Source organism: Scyliorhinus canicula, chromosome 18, assembly GCF_902713615.1.
Source record: "Scyliorhinus canicula chromosome 18, sScyCan1.1, whole genome shotgun sequence".
NCBI classification, from domain to species: domain Eukaryota; kingdom Metazoa; phylum Chordata; class Chondrichthyes; order Carcharhiniformes; family Scyliorhinidae; genus Scyliorhinus; species Scyliorhinus canicula.
The window spans coordinates 30516618-30536223 of record NC_052163.1 but is presented as its reverse complement, the minus strand read 5'-3'; the positions used below and the strand labels follow the sequence as shown (position 1 = coordinate 30536223).

General features: G+C 52.0%; 1 protein-coding gene across 2 annotated transcripts in view; it reads right to left on the bottom strand.

Moving 5' to 3' along the window:
• Positions 1-19606, bottom strand: part of c1qtnf1 (C1q and TNF related 1) — a 50889-nt gene that overhangs the window by 12658 nt on the left and 18625 nt on the right. For both annotated transcript variants that reach the window (XM_038776859.1, XM_038776860.1), the window contains exon 2: positions 9881-10253. In XM_038776859.1, the coding sequence (XP_038632787.1) occupies positions 9881-10253 (373 nt within the window). The remainder of the gene's footprint in view (positions 1-9880; positions 10254-19606) is intronic.

Below are 19606 nucleotides of genomic sequence, written 5' to 3'. Positions count from 1 at the left end.
CGTGTAGTTGGATTGTAAACATATATGTTGAAAGAGCAGGTCGCAGGTTACTAATCCTGTGACTCCCCAAAACACCATGTGCAAGGCACAACTGAGGGATGAGATGGTCTCCACTAGCCTGGTTGAGTGCAGCTCCAATGACACTCTGGAAGCTGGATACCAACCAGGGCAAAGCAGTCCGCTTGATTAACAGCCCATCCAGCACCCTCAACATTAGTCTCTCCACTACCAAGGCATCGTGGAAGCTGTATGCACAATCCGCAAGATCACTGAAGCAAATCACCAAGGTTCCTTCAACAGAACCTTCCAAACACACAAGCTCCACCAGCTACAAGAACAAGAGCAGCAGACACACGGGGACAGCACCACCAGCAAGTTACTCTGCACTCCATCCCTTTGCTATGCCATCAGTTAGGTTGGGTGAAAATCCTGTAGTTGGCTTGGTGAGGCACATGAGCTGTAGGGTTTCAATAAGGCAGTGCCCACCACCTTGACAAGGGCATTTAGGGATGGGCAAGAGAAAATCTGACCTTGCCAGTGATGGCCAGGTTTCATGAAAGAAACACAAATGAGTGGTGACGTGGGTTGGGCAAGTAGACGGTTCACTTACCCTGGCGGCACGGATATGATTGACCCCTTTCCAGCACTGCAGGGTGGTCCTCCTCTGTACCCCACGGACGCTGGCCACCCAGCAAACTCCTTCCAGGCCGGAGTGGTCAGTCAGATGAGCCTCCTGAGCTGTCCCTTGGGAAGAGGATGACCCGCCTTTCCTTGACTCCCTGAAGGAGATGCATCGGGGATGCGCCACTGAAACAGGAGAGCCGCAACTTGTTGCTTTCACCTGCGCATCCTACTTCCTGTTAGTGGGGGTCTGCCTTTTAAATAAGGAGACCGGACATGAGGGAGGAGGCACCCGAATTTCTGCCTGTCCCGCCACAAGATTTGATGCGATAATAATAATCTTTATTAGTGCCACAAGTAGGCAGACATTAACATTGCAATGAAGTTGCTGTGAAAATCCAGCGGGAGGGAGAATTCAGAATGTCCAATTCACCAAACAAGCACGTCTTTCGGGACCTGTGAGAGGAAACCGGAGCACCCGGAGGAAACCCACGCAGACACAGGGAGAATGTGCAGACTCCGCACAGGCAGTGACCCAAGCAGGAATCGAACCCGGGTCCCAGACGCTGTGAAGCAACAGTGCTAACCACTGTACTGCCGTGCCGTCCTGCATGACTAATGAGGCAGGAAGCGGACAATTGCATGTAAAAGCTAGCCCAACTCCGCAGCGGTAATCACTCTTACTACCTGATCTTGCCATGGAACATATGGCAGGAGGGAACTATTCCGCTCATTAGTCCAAACCTCTGTCCGCAAAAATAATTTAATATAACATTCAAGAGAAAATGAATGCAATAAATTACAATATTGCGATTGAAGGCCAACTGCAAGAAATAATTTTTAAAAAATCTTTCCTACCACCCTCCCTACTCAAAATTTGGAAACACTTAATAAACACACTGGGCGAAATTCTCCCCCCCCCACGACGGGTGGGAGAATAGCGGGAGGGCCTTCCCGACTTTTTTGACGCCCTCCCGCTATTCTCCCCCCCCCCCCGCCGAAATCCCGACACGAATCGCTGCCGCCGTTTTTTTACGGCCGGCAGCGATTCACAGCTGTTAGAAGGGCCGAAGTCCCAGCCCTTTACGACCTTTTTACGAACGGCAAACACACCTGGTCCTGCCGTTCGTAAAAACGTCGTGACCACCTGGAAAAAAATAACCATGGCACCGATTGGCACGGCAGTACCACGGCCGTGCCAAGGGTGCCATGGGCCCACAATCGGTGCCCACCGATCGCGGGCAGCGGGCCCGATGCCCGCGCACTATTTGTCCTTCCGCCGCCCCGCAGTATCAATACGCGGGGCGGCTGAGGGGCAACCCGGACCGCGCATGCGCGGGTTTCGCGCAAAAACGCGATGACGTCACCCGCGCATGCGCGGGTGGAGTCTTCCCACCTGCGCATGCGCGGCTGACGTCATATGACGCGTCAGCCGGCGCTAAGTCCGACAAGCGGGCTTAACGATTTTCGTTAAGCCCGACTTGTCGGAGCCTCCGACGTCGGGCTGCTAGCCCCGACGGGGGACCAGAATCGGTCCCCCGTCGGGAAGGGGCGCGATGCCGTAAAACCCGCCCGGGTTTTACGGCAGTTTGACGATTTCTCCCGTTTTGGGAGAATTTCGCCCACTATTACTGAGCAAGCTCCATATCTTTTTATTGTCACAAATAGGCTTACATTAACGCTGCAATGAAGTTACTGTGAAAAGCCCCTGGTCGCCACATTCCGGCGCCTGCTCAGGTACACAGAGAGTGAATTCAGAATTCTGAGCTGAGACAGGAATTGAACCCACGCTGCTGGCCTTGTTCTGCATCACAAACCAGCAGCTGTCTAGCCCACTGAACTAAACCAGCCCCTACTCCATATGAAGAAGACGGGAATGGAGGAGGGAGGAGGTAAAAGAGTGAAATAGATGTGTGTGAATTATAAGCACTGTGGGCCGAATGGCCTCTTTCTGTCCTGCAGAATCTATGTGTTCCCGAAAAGCAGTGAAGGTTTGCAAGCTGCGAGGTGACATCCCCAACAGACTGACGGTAAAAGCATGTTGCAGCCTTTTGGGCCATCATTGTTCTCTTTCTGTGCCTGATGAAGAATTGATATTGGTGCTGCTGTGACTCACCCTCTCCAGAGAGTCTGCCAAAGTACTTTCTGACATACATTATGGATTGTGCAGCAAAGAGCCATGTGCCTAAATCTGAATCCAGGTTTCCAACCCAAATTTCAATTGGCATCAGGAGCAAAAAGAATTGGTGAAGCGAGAAGAGAAAATATCCGCCCGCACCCAAGAGGGAAAGAAAGCCTTGCATTTATCTATCACTTTTCACATCCTTCAGATATACAAATATGAAGGGTGGTCACTATTGTATTGTGGGAACAGACAGCAAGGTACTGCACACAACAAAGTGACAAGTGAGCAGTTCGCTATTTTTTTAACGCTTGATTGAGTTATAATATCGCCAAATCTTTCTACATCCACCTGAACAGCATCAATGCCTCATCCTGAAGGCAACACTAAACTCGACTGGAAAATTAGCCGACGTTACGTGCTCAGGTCTACATCGATACTTCAAGCTAACACCTTCTGACTCAGGGATAAGACTGCTGCCACTGAACCAGGCTGCCACCCAGATCCACATTTGAAATGTCCCCAGCTGGCAGAAACTGGGTGAAGAGGGCAGCTGAAATATAGCTACCCTCGCCTTATTCCACTTCCTTCCTTGTGAATTCCTCATGTTAACCTGTGGTTTTGAGCAGGTGAGAAGCACACACAGGGGAAGTTTTACATATGCAGATTGGGCCCTATCAGTCATCAGGACCTGAGCTGCAATATTAACCACAGGCCTGACTGAGGAGCGGCATTTTTCACTCCTCCTTTAGGCAAAATCTGCCAGAGGCCAGAAGAGGTAAGGAAGCTTAAAATGTATTTTTCAGGTGTTCTTGTGGACCAGAAGAACCGGGAGCCTCCTGGCTGTGGCAGTAACCACTGCTGTATATATTAGGGTATGTATGGTAAGGCCCTGTACTACAGGTATGGGGGTAGTCCCTGCCTGCTGGCTCCGCCCAGTAGGCGGAGTATAAATAGGTGTGCTCCCCGTACAGCAGCCATTTCGCCAGCTGCTGTAGGAGGCCACACATCTTAGTGTAATAAAGCCCCAGTTGTATTCAACTCTCGTCTTTGTGCAATTGATCGTGCATCAATTTATTACACTAAACTTTTCAGAAGATGGACCTCCGCATCAAGCCGGATTGCCTGCAGCTGGATCCCCAATCAAGCAATGCCAAAAAGGACTTTGAATGCTGGCTAGCTTGTTTCGAAGCTTACATCAGGTCTGCACCAGACCCAACTCCGGAAGCTCAGAAGATCCAGATCCTCTACACGCGGCTGAGCTCCAGAGTTTTTCCGCTTATCCAGGATGCGCCGACCTACGATGAAGCCATGGCGCTACTGAAAGAGAATTACGCTAAGCGGACTAACACGCTTTACCCAGGCACGTCCTCTCAACTCGGAGTCAACTCCCTGGTGAGTCAATAGAAGATTTCTGACGTGCCCTAATTCCCCCGGTCAGAGACTGTGACTGTCAGGCCGTCACGGCCATGGAACACTCGAATTTACTCATGTGGGACGCTTTCGTTACGGGGATTGCGTCAGATCACATCCGCCAGCGACTTTTAGAGGGGGCCACGCTCAACCTCGCGGCAACCAAAAAGCTGGCGCTATCGATGACGGTCGCCTTGCGCAATATCCAGGCCTACACCCCCAGCCACGCGGCCACCCCTCCTATGTATCGTGGACCCCGCAGACGGCCACTCCATGGGGACCCCACTCAACCAATCCTACGCCTGTGCCACGTGCCAACCCAGCCAACCCCGGGGGCCCCAGATGTTACTTCTGTGGGCAGCCAAAAGCCAACGCTACCCTGCCCAGAGCGCCCTTAGCAAGGCTTGTGGCAAAAAGAGGCACTTTGCTGTGGTGTGCCAAGCTCGCTCAGTCACCGCTATCGCCCCGAACGCCCCCCCCCCCCCCCCCCCCCACGTACGGACAATGGGCACCGACAGCTTCCCTCCCGCGGACTACGCATGGCCAGTGGGAGCCGTCATCTTCCCCTCCCCAGGCCACGTGCAGCCCATGGGCGCCGCCATCTTGTTCAAGCCCCGCCACGTGCGGCCCGTGGGCGCCGCCATCTTGTCCTCCTCAGGATTGTCTCCCTCACAGCACATGGGCGCCACAATCGTTCCAGGACCCGTGCCCCCCAGGCACCCCATTGTCTGACACCAGCGACAACCAGCTGCGGCTCACCTCGATCGCGATCGACCAGTCTCGCCCGTACAATCTAGCAACCGCCTCCACAAGCGTGAAGATCGATGGGCACGAGATCTCCTGTCTGCTGGAATCCGGGAGCTCCGAGAGCTTCATACATCCCGATACGGTAAGGCGCTGCTACCTCGCGGTACACCCCTCCAATCAGAGAATCTCCCTGGCCTCTGGGCCCCACTCCGTGGCAAACCGGGGGTACTGCATAGCCATGCTCACTATCCAGGGTGTAGAGTTCAGCGGCTTCCGCCTCTACGTCCTCCCCAACCTCTGCGCCGCCCTGCTACTTGGCCTGGACTTCCAGTGTAACCTCCAGACCCTAATATTGAAATTCGGCGAGCCCCTACCACCCCTTACTGTGTGCGGCCTCGCGACCCTAAAGGTTGACCCACCTTCCCTATTCGCAAATCTAATCCCGGATTGCAAACCCGCCGCCACCAGGAGCAGACGGTACAGCACCCAGGACAGGACCTTCATCAGGTCCGAGGTCCAGCGGTTGCTTCGGGAAGGCATCATCGAGGCCAGCAACAGCTCTGGAGAGCCCAAGTGGTAGTGGTGAAAATGGGGGAGAAACACAGAATGGTCGTGGACTACAGCCAGACCATCAATCGGTACACGCAGCTCGATGCGTACCCCCTCCCATGCATATCTGATATGGTCAATCAGATTGCACAGTACCGGGTCTTCTCAACTGTAGACCTAAAATCCGCCTACCACCAGCTCTCCATCCGTAAGGCGGACCGCCCATACACTGCCTTTGAGGCAGATGGCCGCCTCTACCATTTTCTTAGGGCTCCCTTCGGCGTCACCAACGGGGTCTCGGTCTTCCAAAGGGAGATGGACCAAATGGTCGACCAAATGGTCGACCGGTGTGGGCTGTGGGCCACTTTCCCGTACCTAGACAATGTCACCATCTGCAGCCACGATCAGCAGGACCATGATGCCAACCTTGCCAAATTTCTCCGCACTGCCACTCTCCTAAACCTCACTTATAACAAGGAGAAGAGCGTATTCAGCACGAACCGCTTAGCCATCCTCGGCTATGTGGTCCAGAACGGGGTTCTGGGGCCCGACCCTGACCGCATGCTCCCCCTCATGAAACTCCCCCTTCCCCACTGCCCCAAGGCCCTCAAACTCTGCCTGGGGTTCCTTTCTTACTACGCCCAGTGGGTTCCAAATTATGCGGACAAGGCCCGCCCACTCATCCAGTCCACCCTTTTCCCCCTGACGGCCGAGGCTCAACAGGCCTTCAACCATATTAGGGCCGACATCGCGAAGGTCGCGATACACGCAATTGACGAGACGTTACCCTTTCAAGTGGAGAGCGACGCATTAGACGTCGCTCTGGTTGCCACCCTCAATCAGGCAGGCAGGCCCATGGCATTCTTTTCCCACACCCTCCATGCCTCCGAACTTCGGCACTCCTCCGTCGAAAAAAAGGTCTAGGCCATCGTTGAAGCTGTGCGGCATGGAGGCATTACCTGGCCGGCAGGAGATTCACTCTCCTCACTGACTAACGGTCAGTAGCCTTCATGTTTAACAACACACAGCGGGGCAAGATCAAAAATTATAAAATCTTGAGGTGGAGGATCGAGCTCTCCACCTACAATTACGAGACTTTGTATCGCCCCGGTAAGCTCAACGAGCCCCCCGATGCTCTATCCCAAGGTGCATGTGCCAACGCACAGGTGGGCCGACTCCGGACTCTGCACGACAACCTTTGTCACCCAGGTGTCACACGGTTGTACCACTTCAGTAAAGCCCGCAATCTGCCCTGCTCCATTGAGGAAGTCAGGGTCATCACCAGAGACTGCCTGGTCTGTGCGGAGTGCAAACCACACTTCTACCAGCCAGACCGTGCGCGCCTGGTGAAGGCCTCCCGCCCCTTTGAACGCCTCAGCGTGGACTTCAAAGGGCCCCTCCCCTTCACCGACCGGAACATGCATTTCCTCAGTGTGGTCGATGAGTACTCCAGATTCCCCTTCACCATCCCATGCCCCGACATGATGTCCACCACCGTCATCAAAGCCCTCAACACCATCTTCGCTCTGTTCGGCTTCCCCGCCTATATCCACAATGACAGGGGATCTTAATTCATGAGCGATGAGCTGCGTCAGTTCCTGCTCCACAAGGGTATCACCTCGAGCAAGACGACCAGCTATAACCCCCGGGGAAATGGATAGATGGAGAGGGAGAATGGGACGGTCTGAAGGGCCGTCCAGCTGGCCCGACGGTCCAGAAATCTCCCGGCCTCCCGCTGGCAGGAGGTCCTCCCCGATGCACTGCACTCCATTCGGTCGCTCCTATGCATTGCAACCTACGACACACCCCATGAACATCCCTTTGCCTTCCCCAGGAAGTCCACCTCCGGGGTGTCACTCCCGACTTGGCTCGCAGCTCCAGGACCCGTACTCCTCCGTAAGCACGTACGGCTCCACAAGACGGACCCGTTGGGGGAAAGGGTGCAGTTACTCCATGCCATACCCCAGTATGCCTACATAGCTTACCCCCACGGCCGCCAAGATACTGTCTCTCTCAGAGACCTGGTACCAGCAGGTTCCACACACACACACACACACACACCCCCAGCCCGGCGCCACCCTCCCCTCCCCTGGCACACTCAGCCGCAACCCCCCCCGGACCATCCATCCTCCCCTGCCCACGCCCGAGGATGAAGAGGATCTCGGCACACTCCCGGAGTCACCAAGGACCCGACCGATGGCAGAATCGCCGCCACCACTGCGTCGCTCCCAACGTCAGATCAAGGCTCTGGACCGGCTAAACCGGTCCATGTCCATTGGTTCTGGATGCAACATTTTTTTTCTCTGTATATTAAACTTGTCCTGTACATAGTTCTCCACCACCCCCGCCGGACTCAATTTTAACAGGGGGTGAATGTAGTAGTAACCACTGCTGTATATATTAGGGTATGTATGGTAAGGCCCTGTACTACAGGTACGGGGGTAGTCCCTGTCTGCTGGCTCCGCCCAGTAGGTGGAGTATAAATAGGTGTGCTCCCCATACAGCAGTCATTTCGCCAGCTGCTGTAGGAGGCCACACATCTTAGTGTAATAAAGCCTCAGTTGTATTCAACTCCCGTCTTTGTGCAATTGATCGTGCATCGCTGGCCTTGCAAAGAAGCCTTGGGCCTCCCAGCAGAAAGAATGGATGCGGATTGGCTGCCTGCTGAACGGAGGTGAGCATCTGTTTTGAATGCTTGGCTTCCCTGTCCTGGTGATGTAACTGCTGAGGCTTCAGAGCTGCCGGCCCTCGGATAGAACTAGTAGTGTCTACATCCCATCTGCTATTCAGAATTCAACAGCGTAGCATTGCTGCCTCACGACTCCGAGGTCCCAGGTTCAACCTGGCTCTGGGTCACTGTCTGTGCCGTGTGGAGTTTGCACATTCTCCCCATGTTTGCGTAGGTTTCTCCCCCACAGACCAAAGATGTGCAGGCTAGGTGGATTGGCCATGCTAAATTGCCCCTTAATTGGAAAAAATTAATTGGGTACTCTAAATTTATTTTTTTAAAAGAATAAGAAAAAAAAGAATTCAACAGCGAACCCAGAGATGGCCAATTAGGAGGCAACCTCCGAAAAAATGGCTGAGCAAGTCCCATTGACACTAAGGACAGGCTTGGGACCCCACGTGATCCCAATGTTGGGGTCCCGAAGCCTATGGAAAAATTCTGACCAATGTTTCAGATCTGTGACCTTTCAACACCCTGCATCCACCGCTTTTTTATAAGCTTGGTCAACACATTTAAGATCAGAGGTTCAGCTGGAATTTCAGGAATGACAATAGGACAACTTGACTATGCGACAGCTGTTCGGACTCCCATACGAGAATCCCACCTAATTACAATTTGTAAGACTGTGAGGGCAGGTTATTAAACCACAGGAATGATAACACTGACCAATAGGTATCTTTTATGTTCAAACAAACTTTAATTTAAATACAGAGTCAATCACATTAGCAACACAATTAACAAACAGTTCTAAATAAAAGAAAAAATACTTTAACTACCTATCTACACCTGTCACTATATATTCCAGTTAAACAAACCATTACAGTCCACATGCCATTTATAAATAAAGTTAACAACCGGGATTACATGTTTCTCTGTGCAGGCCTTTGGAGACCCTTTCAGCAACAACCTGAAGATCCTTCTGTCTTGTCAGGCTTAAATCCTACGGCAAACTAAAGCTTCAGACAGACCTGGCTCCTCCCATTAATTACATCATCTGTATCCCAAACGTAAGGCAGTCTCCAGTCTCCTCCCATTAAGATTGCCCATGGCTGCTTATTTAGGACTAAACGCAATCCCTCATAGATTATCTGCACCCCAGGGAACTCCCTAAACATAAACACTATTCCGTTAGCCATCTGTAGGTATGAGGGGCCTCACGGTAGCATGGTGGTTAGCATCAATGCTTCACAGCTCCAGGGTCCCAGGTTCGATTCCCGGCTGGGTCACTGTCTGTGTGGAGTCTGCACGTCCTCCCCGTGTGTGCGTGGGTTTCCTCCGGGTGCTCTGGTTTCCTCCCACAGTCCAAAGATGTGCGGGTTAGGTGGATTGGCCATGCTAAATTGCCCGTAGTGTAAGGTTAATGGGGGGGATTGTTGGGTTACGGGTATACGGGTTACGTGGGTTTAAGTAGGGTGATCATTCCTCGGCACAACATCGAGGGCCGAAGGGCCTGCTCTGTGCTGTACTGTTCTATAAAGTAAATGGTTAAAATCAATGATTACCTCACCTTTATGACCCCTTTATCATAGCTTTCTCAGAAATACTGCCTGTGTGTATTTGAACCCAGGGTTTTTAACAACATTACTACAACAAAACATAAAATATAATGTATAACAGTTTCCTACATTCATCACAATACCACCTCTGACTTCCATGAGAGAATAGCCACTATTCATCTTCATTTGTAGGTTTAACCTTACCTTTGAGAATCGTCAAGTTGATTTGAGGGATAACTTGAAACTCTGGTGGATCCTCGTTGTAATGATGGTAACGCTGCTTGCGGCGTGATGGGCGGACGCAACAACGGACACACTGGGTAGTGCGAGTCTCTGTAGCCTCGCTTTCAGGCTGATTGGCTTCTGTACGAAGCCAATCCTGCTTTGGTTCATATAGATCTGATTCAGTATCTGAGGTGTAAGAATGTTCTTCTTTCTTTTGCTCATCGGTAGGCTGATCAATCTGTGGAACTGGTGGGGTTCCAGTTAAGAATCCATCAATACCATTCATGAATACGGAGACTTCAATCGTCAGCAGGAAAGCAAATTGGACATTCATCTTCAGCCACATTGCCACCTGTCAGAAAAATTAAACAGAATTACGATTGCTCAGAAAAACAAAGAGAAAAATAAGTATCTGACATGACCATGAAAGATGCACAGTGGGCTAAACAGCTATCTTGTAATGCAGAACAATGCCAGCAGCACTGGTGCAATTCCCGTACCGTCCTCCCTGAATAGGCGCCAGAATGTGGCGACTAGGGGCTTTTCACAGTAACTTCATTGAAGCCTACTCGTGACAATAAGTGATTATTATTATTACAAGGAATGAGACTGAGAGAAATACCTTACTGTAACATGGCGCATAAGCATACATTTGACTTTTGAATTAAATAGACATACATTACATTGGAATCAGTAGACGACAGGTTGTGGGAGAAGTGGAACTGGGTGTTGTTTGTCTGCATGTGGAGGCTCCTGTCATCTCTTCAGATGATATCACCAGGGATAGCACATCAGTGAGAAAGAAGGCAACAGGCGGGACACAGGACTTCAGTAATACAGTGTAAGGTTAAGGAAAGGAAACACGGCTGAAGATAATGTGATGGAAGCAGAACTCAGCAAAGGGCTGGTCATTCGAGGAGTGGTGTTGAGGGGAGGATGGTGTGGTTAAATGTGGCACATGTAGACATCTCAATTCCTTTTGCAATTGAAGATGATCGCATTCACGCATGCTCGGCTGTAGAACAGATCTCCTAATGACTCAGTTGCTAAAGCCAAAGTAGAACTAAGCCACTATAACATCTTCAGGAGTCCCGAGAAGGTTAAACAATAAAGGTTTATTCAGGCAAACAAAAGTAAAGGCCACAACCTGGCATACAGCACATAAGTCCGATCTTACCAGTCCCAATCCTAGGCGGCTTTAAAGTCACCTGGTTCACGAGCCCCAGCTGTTAGGCGTCCGCCCCTCACCGGGGGAGCTCGATTCCATGAGCCCCATGGGGAAATCAATTTGGTCATCCCCTGGGTCTCATGAGGGTTATTACATTTGTTCCCCCAAAATCCGTACGTCCCTCTGTCATTGGAGGTGGTGGAGGTCTCCTTCGCTGCTTTCCCGCAGCTGAGTTTCCAGCGGTTTTGGGTTGGGTCGGGGAGGGGGGGTGTAATGCATCAGGGAGCGTCGCTTCCATGCCAATTGTCTGGGGTCTCCTGTCGGCAGTCTCTCCCTGGTCAAACTCTCACCTGAGACTACGGATGTTTCAGTCTGACCCAGAATCCTCCACCTTGCGCATATCTGTGTCCTGGCCCTTGAGGAGTATTGCTCCTTTGCCCATGGACGATAGTCAAGCGGGACAAAGGACTGATTCATCTGGCAGGGCTGGCTCTCGTGCAGATTCCCTGCCTTTGAGATGGTTGACATGTTTGTGTACTGTCCGCTCTTTGCTTTTGGCCGTGTAAGATACTAGTCCAGTCTTCTCTCCTACGATTCCCGGTATCCGCCAGGCACTGTCGCCAAAATTCTGGACGTACATAGAACCCTCTGCCCTGCCTCCAATAATTAAGGTACTTTTTCTGGAGATTTTGTTTCTTCTCCACCTTCCCACCAAGATTAAGAACTTGTCATATCAGAAACGTTTGAGGACTCTGGGTCTGTACTCGTTGGAGTTTAGAAGGTTTAGACGGGTTAGTTAGGTTTGGACAGGTTCGACATCTTCGGCCCGTCAGTAATTCTGCCGGTGCTACCCTGGTCGTTTTTTAAGACCATAAGACATAGGAGCAGAATTAGGCCACTCGGCCCATCGGGTCTGCTCTGCCACTCAATCATGGCTGATATTTTCTCACCCCCATTCTCCTGTCTTCTCCCCATAACCCCTGATCCCTTATTAATCAAAACCTATCTATCTCTGTCTTAAAGACACTCAGTCACTTGGCCTCCACAGCCTTCAGTGGCAAAGAGTTCCACAGATTCACCACCCTCTGGCTGAAGAAATTCCTCCTCATCTCTGTTTTAAAGGATCGTCCCTTTAGTCTAAGATTGTGTCCTCTGGTCCTAGTTTTTCCTGCAAGTGGGAACATCCTCTCCACGTCCACTCTATCCAGGCCTCGCAGTATCTTGTACATTTCAATAAGATCCCCCCTCATCCTTCTAAACTCCAATGAGTACAGACCCAGAGTCCTCAAATGTTCCTCATACGACAAGTTCTTCATTCCAGGGATCATTCTTGTGAACCTTCTCTGGACCCTTTCCAAGGCCAGAACATCCTTCCTTAGATACGGGGCCCACAACTGCTCACAATACTCCAAATGGAGTCTGACCAGAGCCTTATACAGCCTCAGAAGTACATCCCTGGTCTTGTATCCTAGCCCTCTTGACATGAATGTTAACATTGCATTTGCCTTCTTAACCTGCGCAGTAACCTGAAGAGAATCGTGAACAAGGACTCCCAAGTCCCTCTGTGCTTCTGATTTCTGAAGCATTTCCTCACTTAGAAAATATGCAGCATGGTCTGATAGTTGAACAGGAAACATTGCCAATTTCATCTCAATGGACATTGTGCCACTCTTAAAAGTCTGTACCGCCCACTAAGCCAGGCCTTTTAAGAAGGGTGGTACAGGGTGGTCCGAATGTGTTTCAGTCCATTCACCTGGATGAACGTCAAGAATTCTTTGCTGGTGAAAGAGGTGCCGTTATCAGTGATGAGTACGTCCGGGATCCATGGACACTAAACCACTGCCGTAGCTTCTCAATGGTGGCCCGTGAAGTGATGGGCGGCACCCAGTAAACATCCATCCATTTTGTGTTGGTGTCGACAAGTAATAAAAACATTGACCCTGAGAAAGGCCTGGAAGATTTGGTGTGTAACCGCACCCAGCGTTGGCCTGGCCACTCCCAGGGATGAAGTGAGGCTGATGACGGGAGCTTTTGGTGCTCTTGACATGCCATACACTGGTGCCTTAACCTCTCGATGTCACCATCAACCGCGGCCACCACACGTGACGTACTCATTTCGGACACGCCCAGGTACATGTTGAGAATGCCGTCTTCAATGCCAAGCTCCTGTTGCTTAGTTGTGAAAAGCTGAAGTTCTTCAGGCAGTGTTTCCTGGAGTCCCCCATGTAGGACGACGTGGCACAACTTTGCGAACGTAGGGTTCTTTCGTGCCAAATACAATTTGCGAGACTATAACTGGCATGGTATCCATAAAATTTAATGCCAACACAACTTTGTCCGCTACTGGCGGAGACAGGGGCATGTCGAGGATGGGAGTCAGCTCAGAGCATCCACGTGATCAATCTGTGCGCCCAGCCGATACTCGAAAGCATACTCATACGCCGCCAACAATAGTACCTATCGCTGGATCCCGGATGCCGCTATCGGTGCTAACGCCTTGTCTTCCTTGAAAAGGCCAAGTAAAGGTTTGTGGTCCGTGATAATTGTAAAATGCTGCTCATAAACATATTGATGGAACGTTTTGACCATGAGGATCATGGCCAGTCCTTCATTTTCAATCAGAGTGTACCTGCGCTTTGTGTCGACTAAGGCTTTCAATGCATAGGCTTTTAGCCTCCCCGTCCCGTTGTCCATCCGATGGGACAAGACCACCCCAATGCCATATGAGGACGCCTCATGCATGATTAGGAGCAGTCTGGAAGAGTCATAATGTGTTAGTTAGCAGCCTAGAGGATGACAGTTGTCGCTTTACTTTGGAAAATGCCTCTTCTTGTGGCACCCTCCATGCCCATTTCTAATGTCTTCTTCAGAGTGCATGTAGTGGTGGCAATATGGTTGCCAAGCTCGGAATAATTTTTCAATATTAGTTGATGAGCCCTAGGAATGATTATAGATCTGTCATATTCTCTGGCATGGAGGTCTGCTTGATAGCTTGAACCTTCTCCTCCACCGGGTGCAAGACGTCCTTGTCTACCTGGTTCCCCAGGTATGTGACCTGCTTCACCTGGAAGACGTGCTTGCCCCTTTTTAGGCAGATGCCTGCCTCAGAGAAATGGTGGATGACGTCCCCGAAATTATCCACGTATTCCTTCTCGGTGGCTTCGGTAATCACAATGTCATCTAAGCAGACTGCCACCCTTGGGATCCCTTGAAGAATGCTCTCTGTAACCTACTGAAAGATCGCGGAAGCAGATCGCGAAGCCTGGTGTATTCATACAATCTCCTGTGGGTATTGATGATCACATATTCCCTGGACGCCGCATCCAATTCAAACTGGGGTATGCGTGGCTCATGTCCAATTGGAGAAAGATAGACCCCAGTCAACTCCACATGTATGTTCTCCACATGAGGCACTGGGTACCTGTCCAACCAGGAAGTGTTGTTCACCTTAATTTTTTAATTACCATACAGGCGAATGGTCTTGTCTGGCTTCAGCACTGGGACTACTGGTGCTGCCCACTCCGTGAACTGAACAGGCCGAATAATCCCCACGTTTTGCAGCCGGCTAAACTCATGGGTCACTTTCGACAGCAGGGCATATGGAACTGGTGGACGCTAAAATACTTGCATTCGGCTTCTTGGTCCATGTAAGGTTTGGCCATGGCTCCCTTTGTTTTCCCCAATCCGTCTCGGAAAACCTCCGGGTGTCTTCTCAGGACCTCGTACATCCTACCTGTACCCTTTTTAAATATCTGCTGCCAACCTACGCGCAGCCTCTGCAACCAGTCATGGACAACAGTCTAGGTCCGGATCCCTTAAACACTATCAGTGGCAGGCAAACTGATTCCTGTCCGTAGGCAACCGGAGTCACTGTTGTTCCAATGATGGATAATGGCTCCAATCATGCCTAAATGTCTCTTGGTTCCAGGTGTTGAATCCCTGTTCGGACATTTGCTGTCCAATGCCCTTGTGTCTATTTTCATCGCTAATGGATGGCCATTTACCTGGATGGTGGTCTTGATGGGGCTATGTTTGGTGACATAATTAAATTTAGTTGCATGCAATCCGCTTCCTCAGGATGTGTTTCGCGCTAGTTCTGGGGACATGCTCGCTGGTGGTTCTGGCATTCCCAGTCCACACAGTTCCTGTGACCACAGGTGCAGCATCAGTGTGAGTCGTCCAGGAGTTCAGGGGAGATTCTCATTGGGCCGCAGTGGCTCTTGGCCAGTGGCTCTGACCACGACATTACTCAGGTGGGGACTGGCTCCCCTCGGTTCTCCTCTTGAGGGGGGGGGAGGGGTTACTCGCCAGGATTGGGGGGGAGGCCAATGCTATTTACCTCCATATCCATGAAGCCCTGGAGTTCCTGGACTCCCTTCTCCGCGTGTTCACATGAGAGTCCAAGGAAGATTCTGCCAACAACTTACCTTGTGCGCCATGTTGTTTATGCCTCACACGAGGCGGCCCCACAGCAACTCTGGAAAGGATGACCCATAGTCGCAATGGTCGGCCAGGTTGCATAGGCACACTAGGACTTCTGTGACCAACTCACCTGGGGTTCACACGGCGGTGTTGAACCTGTACCTCTGCACTACCACCAATGGCATTGGGGTTATAATGGTTTGCCACAAGTGCTACCGGCTTATCAAAGGTCTTTGAGGCTCGGCCCACCGGGTTGGTAAGATTGTTAATCGCACTAAAAGTTGGGGCTCCGCAGGTGGTCAGGAGTATCCTGACAGAGTATTTTGTCCGTCGTCTTCTGTAATTGCATTCACCTGAAAGAAATATCACAACCGTTCAGCATACTGGGCCCAATATGCTACATCTGCCGAAACCTTCAAGTCTCCCAAATGGAGCCGTTTTTAAACTTCCTCTGACTTTGCTCTTCTGCTGAGGAATTCGAACGCAGTCCAGACGTCCAGAATTGCAGCTGTAGTTTTTCCTTGACACCCGTCTAGTACCTTCAGGAGTCCCGAGAAGGTTAAACAATAAAGATTTATTTAGGCAAATAAAAGTATACAGCACACTGTAGCCACCGAAGTTGGCCATTCCCTAAATACAAAATGGAGGAACGCAAAGCTTGCAGGTTAAAATGGACAATGTTTGCTGCACCAAGCCAATGTGTGGGCACATGGGACTCCGAGAGTGAAGAGGGTTTTCCTGGAGCCAGGGCCGGCTCAAGGCACCGGCAACTCGGGCAGTCGCCCGGGGCGCCATGTGCTAGGGGGCGCCAGACTCGGGTCCCGCACATGCTCAGTTGGGCTGGTGCCAACCAGCGCATGCGCGGTGGCCGCCCTCCCCCACGGCTGCCCCCCCCGGTCCGCCCCCCCGCCCCCCCCCCCCTCGGTCCGCTCCCCCATCCCCCCCCCTCGGTCCGCTCCCCCCGACCCCCCCCCCCTCGGTCCGCTCCCCCTGCCCCCCCCCTCGGTCCGCTCCCCCCGCCCCCTCCCCTCGGTGCGCTCCCCCCGCCCCCCGCCCCTCCTCGGCCCCGTCCCCCTCGGTCTCGCCCCCCCCCCCCAAGGGCGCCGAAGTTCAGCTTGCCCAGTGCGCCAGCAACCCTAGGGCCGGCGCTGCCTGGAGCGAGAGAGGGATAGAGGCGGGCTGGCGCTGCCCAACCTTCTGGGGTACTATCGGGCGGGCAATGTGTCAATGGTTCGTAAATGGGTGATGGAGGGGGGAGGGGCGGCGTGGAAAAGAATGGAGATGGCGTCATGTAGAGGTACGAGCCTGGGTGCCATGGTAACGGCGCCGTTGCCGCTCTCCCCTAAGAGGTTTACCACGAGCCCGGTGGTGGCGGCGACCCTAAGAATCCGGGGACAGTGGAGACGGCATACGGGGGAAACAGGGGGCTCGATGGAGGCTCCACTGGGTGGCAACCATCGGTTCATCCCGGGGAACACTGATGGGGATTTAGGGGGTGGCAAAGGGTGGGCATCAGTAAATTGAGGGACCTGTTTATTGGCGGGAGGTTTGCGGGCCTGGGGGAACTGGAAGATAAATTTGGGCTTCCCCAAGGGAACATGTTCAGATACTTGCAGGTAAAGGCGTTTGCTAGGCGACAGGTAGAGGGATTCCCTTTGCTGCCCTCGCAGGGGACAATGGACAGAGTGCTTTTGGGGGTGTGGGTCGGAGAGGGGAAGGTGTCTGACATTTATAAGGTAATGCAGGAGGTGGAGGAGTCGTCAGTGGAGGAGCTGAAGGCTAAATGGGAGGGGGAACTTGGGGAGCAGATAGAGGACGGGACTTGGGCGGATGCCTTGGAGAGAGTCAACTCTTCCTCTTCATGTGCGAGGCTTAGTCTCATCCAATTTAAGGTGCTGCACCGGGCCCACATGTCCGGGACTAGGATGAGTAGGTTCTTTGGGGGTGAGGACAGGTGCACCAGGTATTCGGGGAGTCCAGCGAATCATGCCCATATGTTCTGGGCATGCCCGGCACTGGAAGAATTCTGGAAGGGGGTGGTGGGGGACGGTGTCGAGGGTGGTTGGATCCAGGGTCAAACCAGGGTGGGGACTCGCGATTTTCAGAGTTGCGGTGGAGCCAGGAGTGCAGGAGGCGAAGGAGGCCGGTGTTCTGGCCTTTGCGTCCCTAGTAGCCCGGCGGAGGATCTTGCTGCAGTGGAAGGATGCGAGGCCCCCAAGTGTGGAGGCCTGGGTCAATGACGTGGCGGGATTTATAAAGTTCGAAAGGATCAAATTTGCCCTGAGAGGATCAGTACAAGGGTTCCATAAACGGTGGCAGCCTTTTCTGGACTTCCTGGCTCAAAGATCGGTATCTTGGTCAATAGCAGCAGCAACCGGGGGGGGGGGGGGGGGGGGGGGGGGTGCCCCGTTCACCAGCGAGGAATTTGCACGCTTCACAAAGAAAAATGGTGTGAAGCACATCCGGAGGGCCCCGTACTACCCATCCTCAGATGAACTAGCAGTTCAGACTTTCAAGAAGCATATGAGGAAACAGGCCATGGGATCCGTGGAGACAAGGTTGGCACGCTTTTCGTTAGCTATCGGATCGCACCATATGTTATGGACAGAGTAACACCGGCTGAACTGTTGATGAGCCAGAGGCTCAGAACGCGCCTTAGCGGGACAGTAGAGGGGAGTCAAGACTTTCAGAGGCAGTACCGAAGCAGACCGACGCAGGACGGTTTCTGACCGGGAAATGCAGTGCAAATCCGAAACTTCGGGAGATGATGCCCAGTGGACTCCAGGGTCCGTGGTGAAATGGACTGGACCATTTATCTTACTCGATAAAAACGTGGAAATGGGCAGTGTAGAAACACCTAGACCACCTAGGGAGCAGGAGCCAGCGTGACAAACACCACCGGAGGAACTGTCTTGCCAGCCCCGCTGACCTGGGGGTCTCATCACTGAGATGCGTGAAGTGGAAGATGCAGGACCCGACTTGGAGACTCAACCATCTGAGTTTTTAGAGATGCCCTCACCAGGGTACGGTCGTTGTTGGTGCCCCCCCCATATGATCTACACAAAACGACGATCCCCGACACGCTACACAACCCCGACTCAGTCCTACAGCAGAGGGACTCATGGGGCGGGGTTCTCCATTTTGCCGGCGCCCAGGGGTTTCCCGATGGCGTGGGGCTGCCCCACAATGGAAATCCCATTGACCAGCCGGTGTAACGGAGAATCCCGCCGGCGGGTCGGGACAGAAAGGTGCCGGGACAGCGGGGTGAAGAATCCAGCCTATGGACTTTGTGAGAGAGGGGATATTATAATCCCCACAAGACTTAGAGGGACGACCCGACTGATCTTCCCATGGAGCTTGTGGAGTACGAGCTTCCTCCGCTGAGAGACAGAGGTCAATAGCGGGCTCATTAATTCCCTTTGATAAAAGCCAGCCCAGGAAGGAGCTGGCATCTCAGGATGGGACTTGGACTGTTGCTTCATTGCCAAATTTTCTCGCTATAAGTAGGAACTAAACTACTTTTGACTCACCTTTTTGGGACTCCTCATTGATTACAATAATGTAGAACTCTGTTTTTGCAAATAAATGGACCCTTGAGGCATATTTCTGCTTTCAGCTTTGAAGTCTCTTATCACTGATCGATGAGTTGACATATCATTTTACACAATCGCCCTGAATCAAAATAGCTCCAGTGGTACTGAGCATTATCAGGGTTCACCTTAGGCGGCACGGTGACGCAGTGGTTAGCACTGCTGCCTCACGGCATTGAGGATCCGGGTTCGATCCCGGCCTCAGGTCACTGTCCGTGTGGAGTTTGCACATTCTCCCCGTGTCTGTGTAGGCCTCGCCCACACAACCCAAAAAGATGTGCAAGGTAGGTGGATTGGTCACGCTAAATTGGCCCTTAATTGGAAAAAAAAAGAACTGTTTTCTCTAAAAAACAAATTTAAATCAAGCTTCACCAATTTTGGCAAAAGCTTGCAAGCTTTGTCCCTACTCTCGTGATTAGCTGTCTATTAGATAATGGAATGAGATAATGCCAGAGAGCCATTAACATTTATACATGGGAATCTTTGATTTGGAAACATGTCGGGAATTTCCAGAAGTTAAATGTT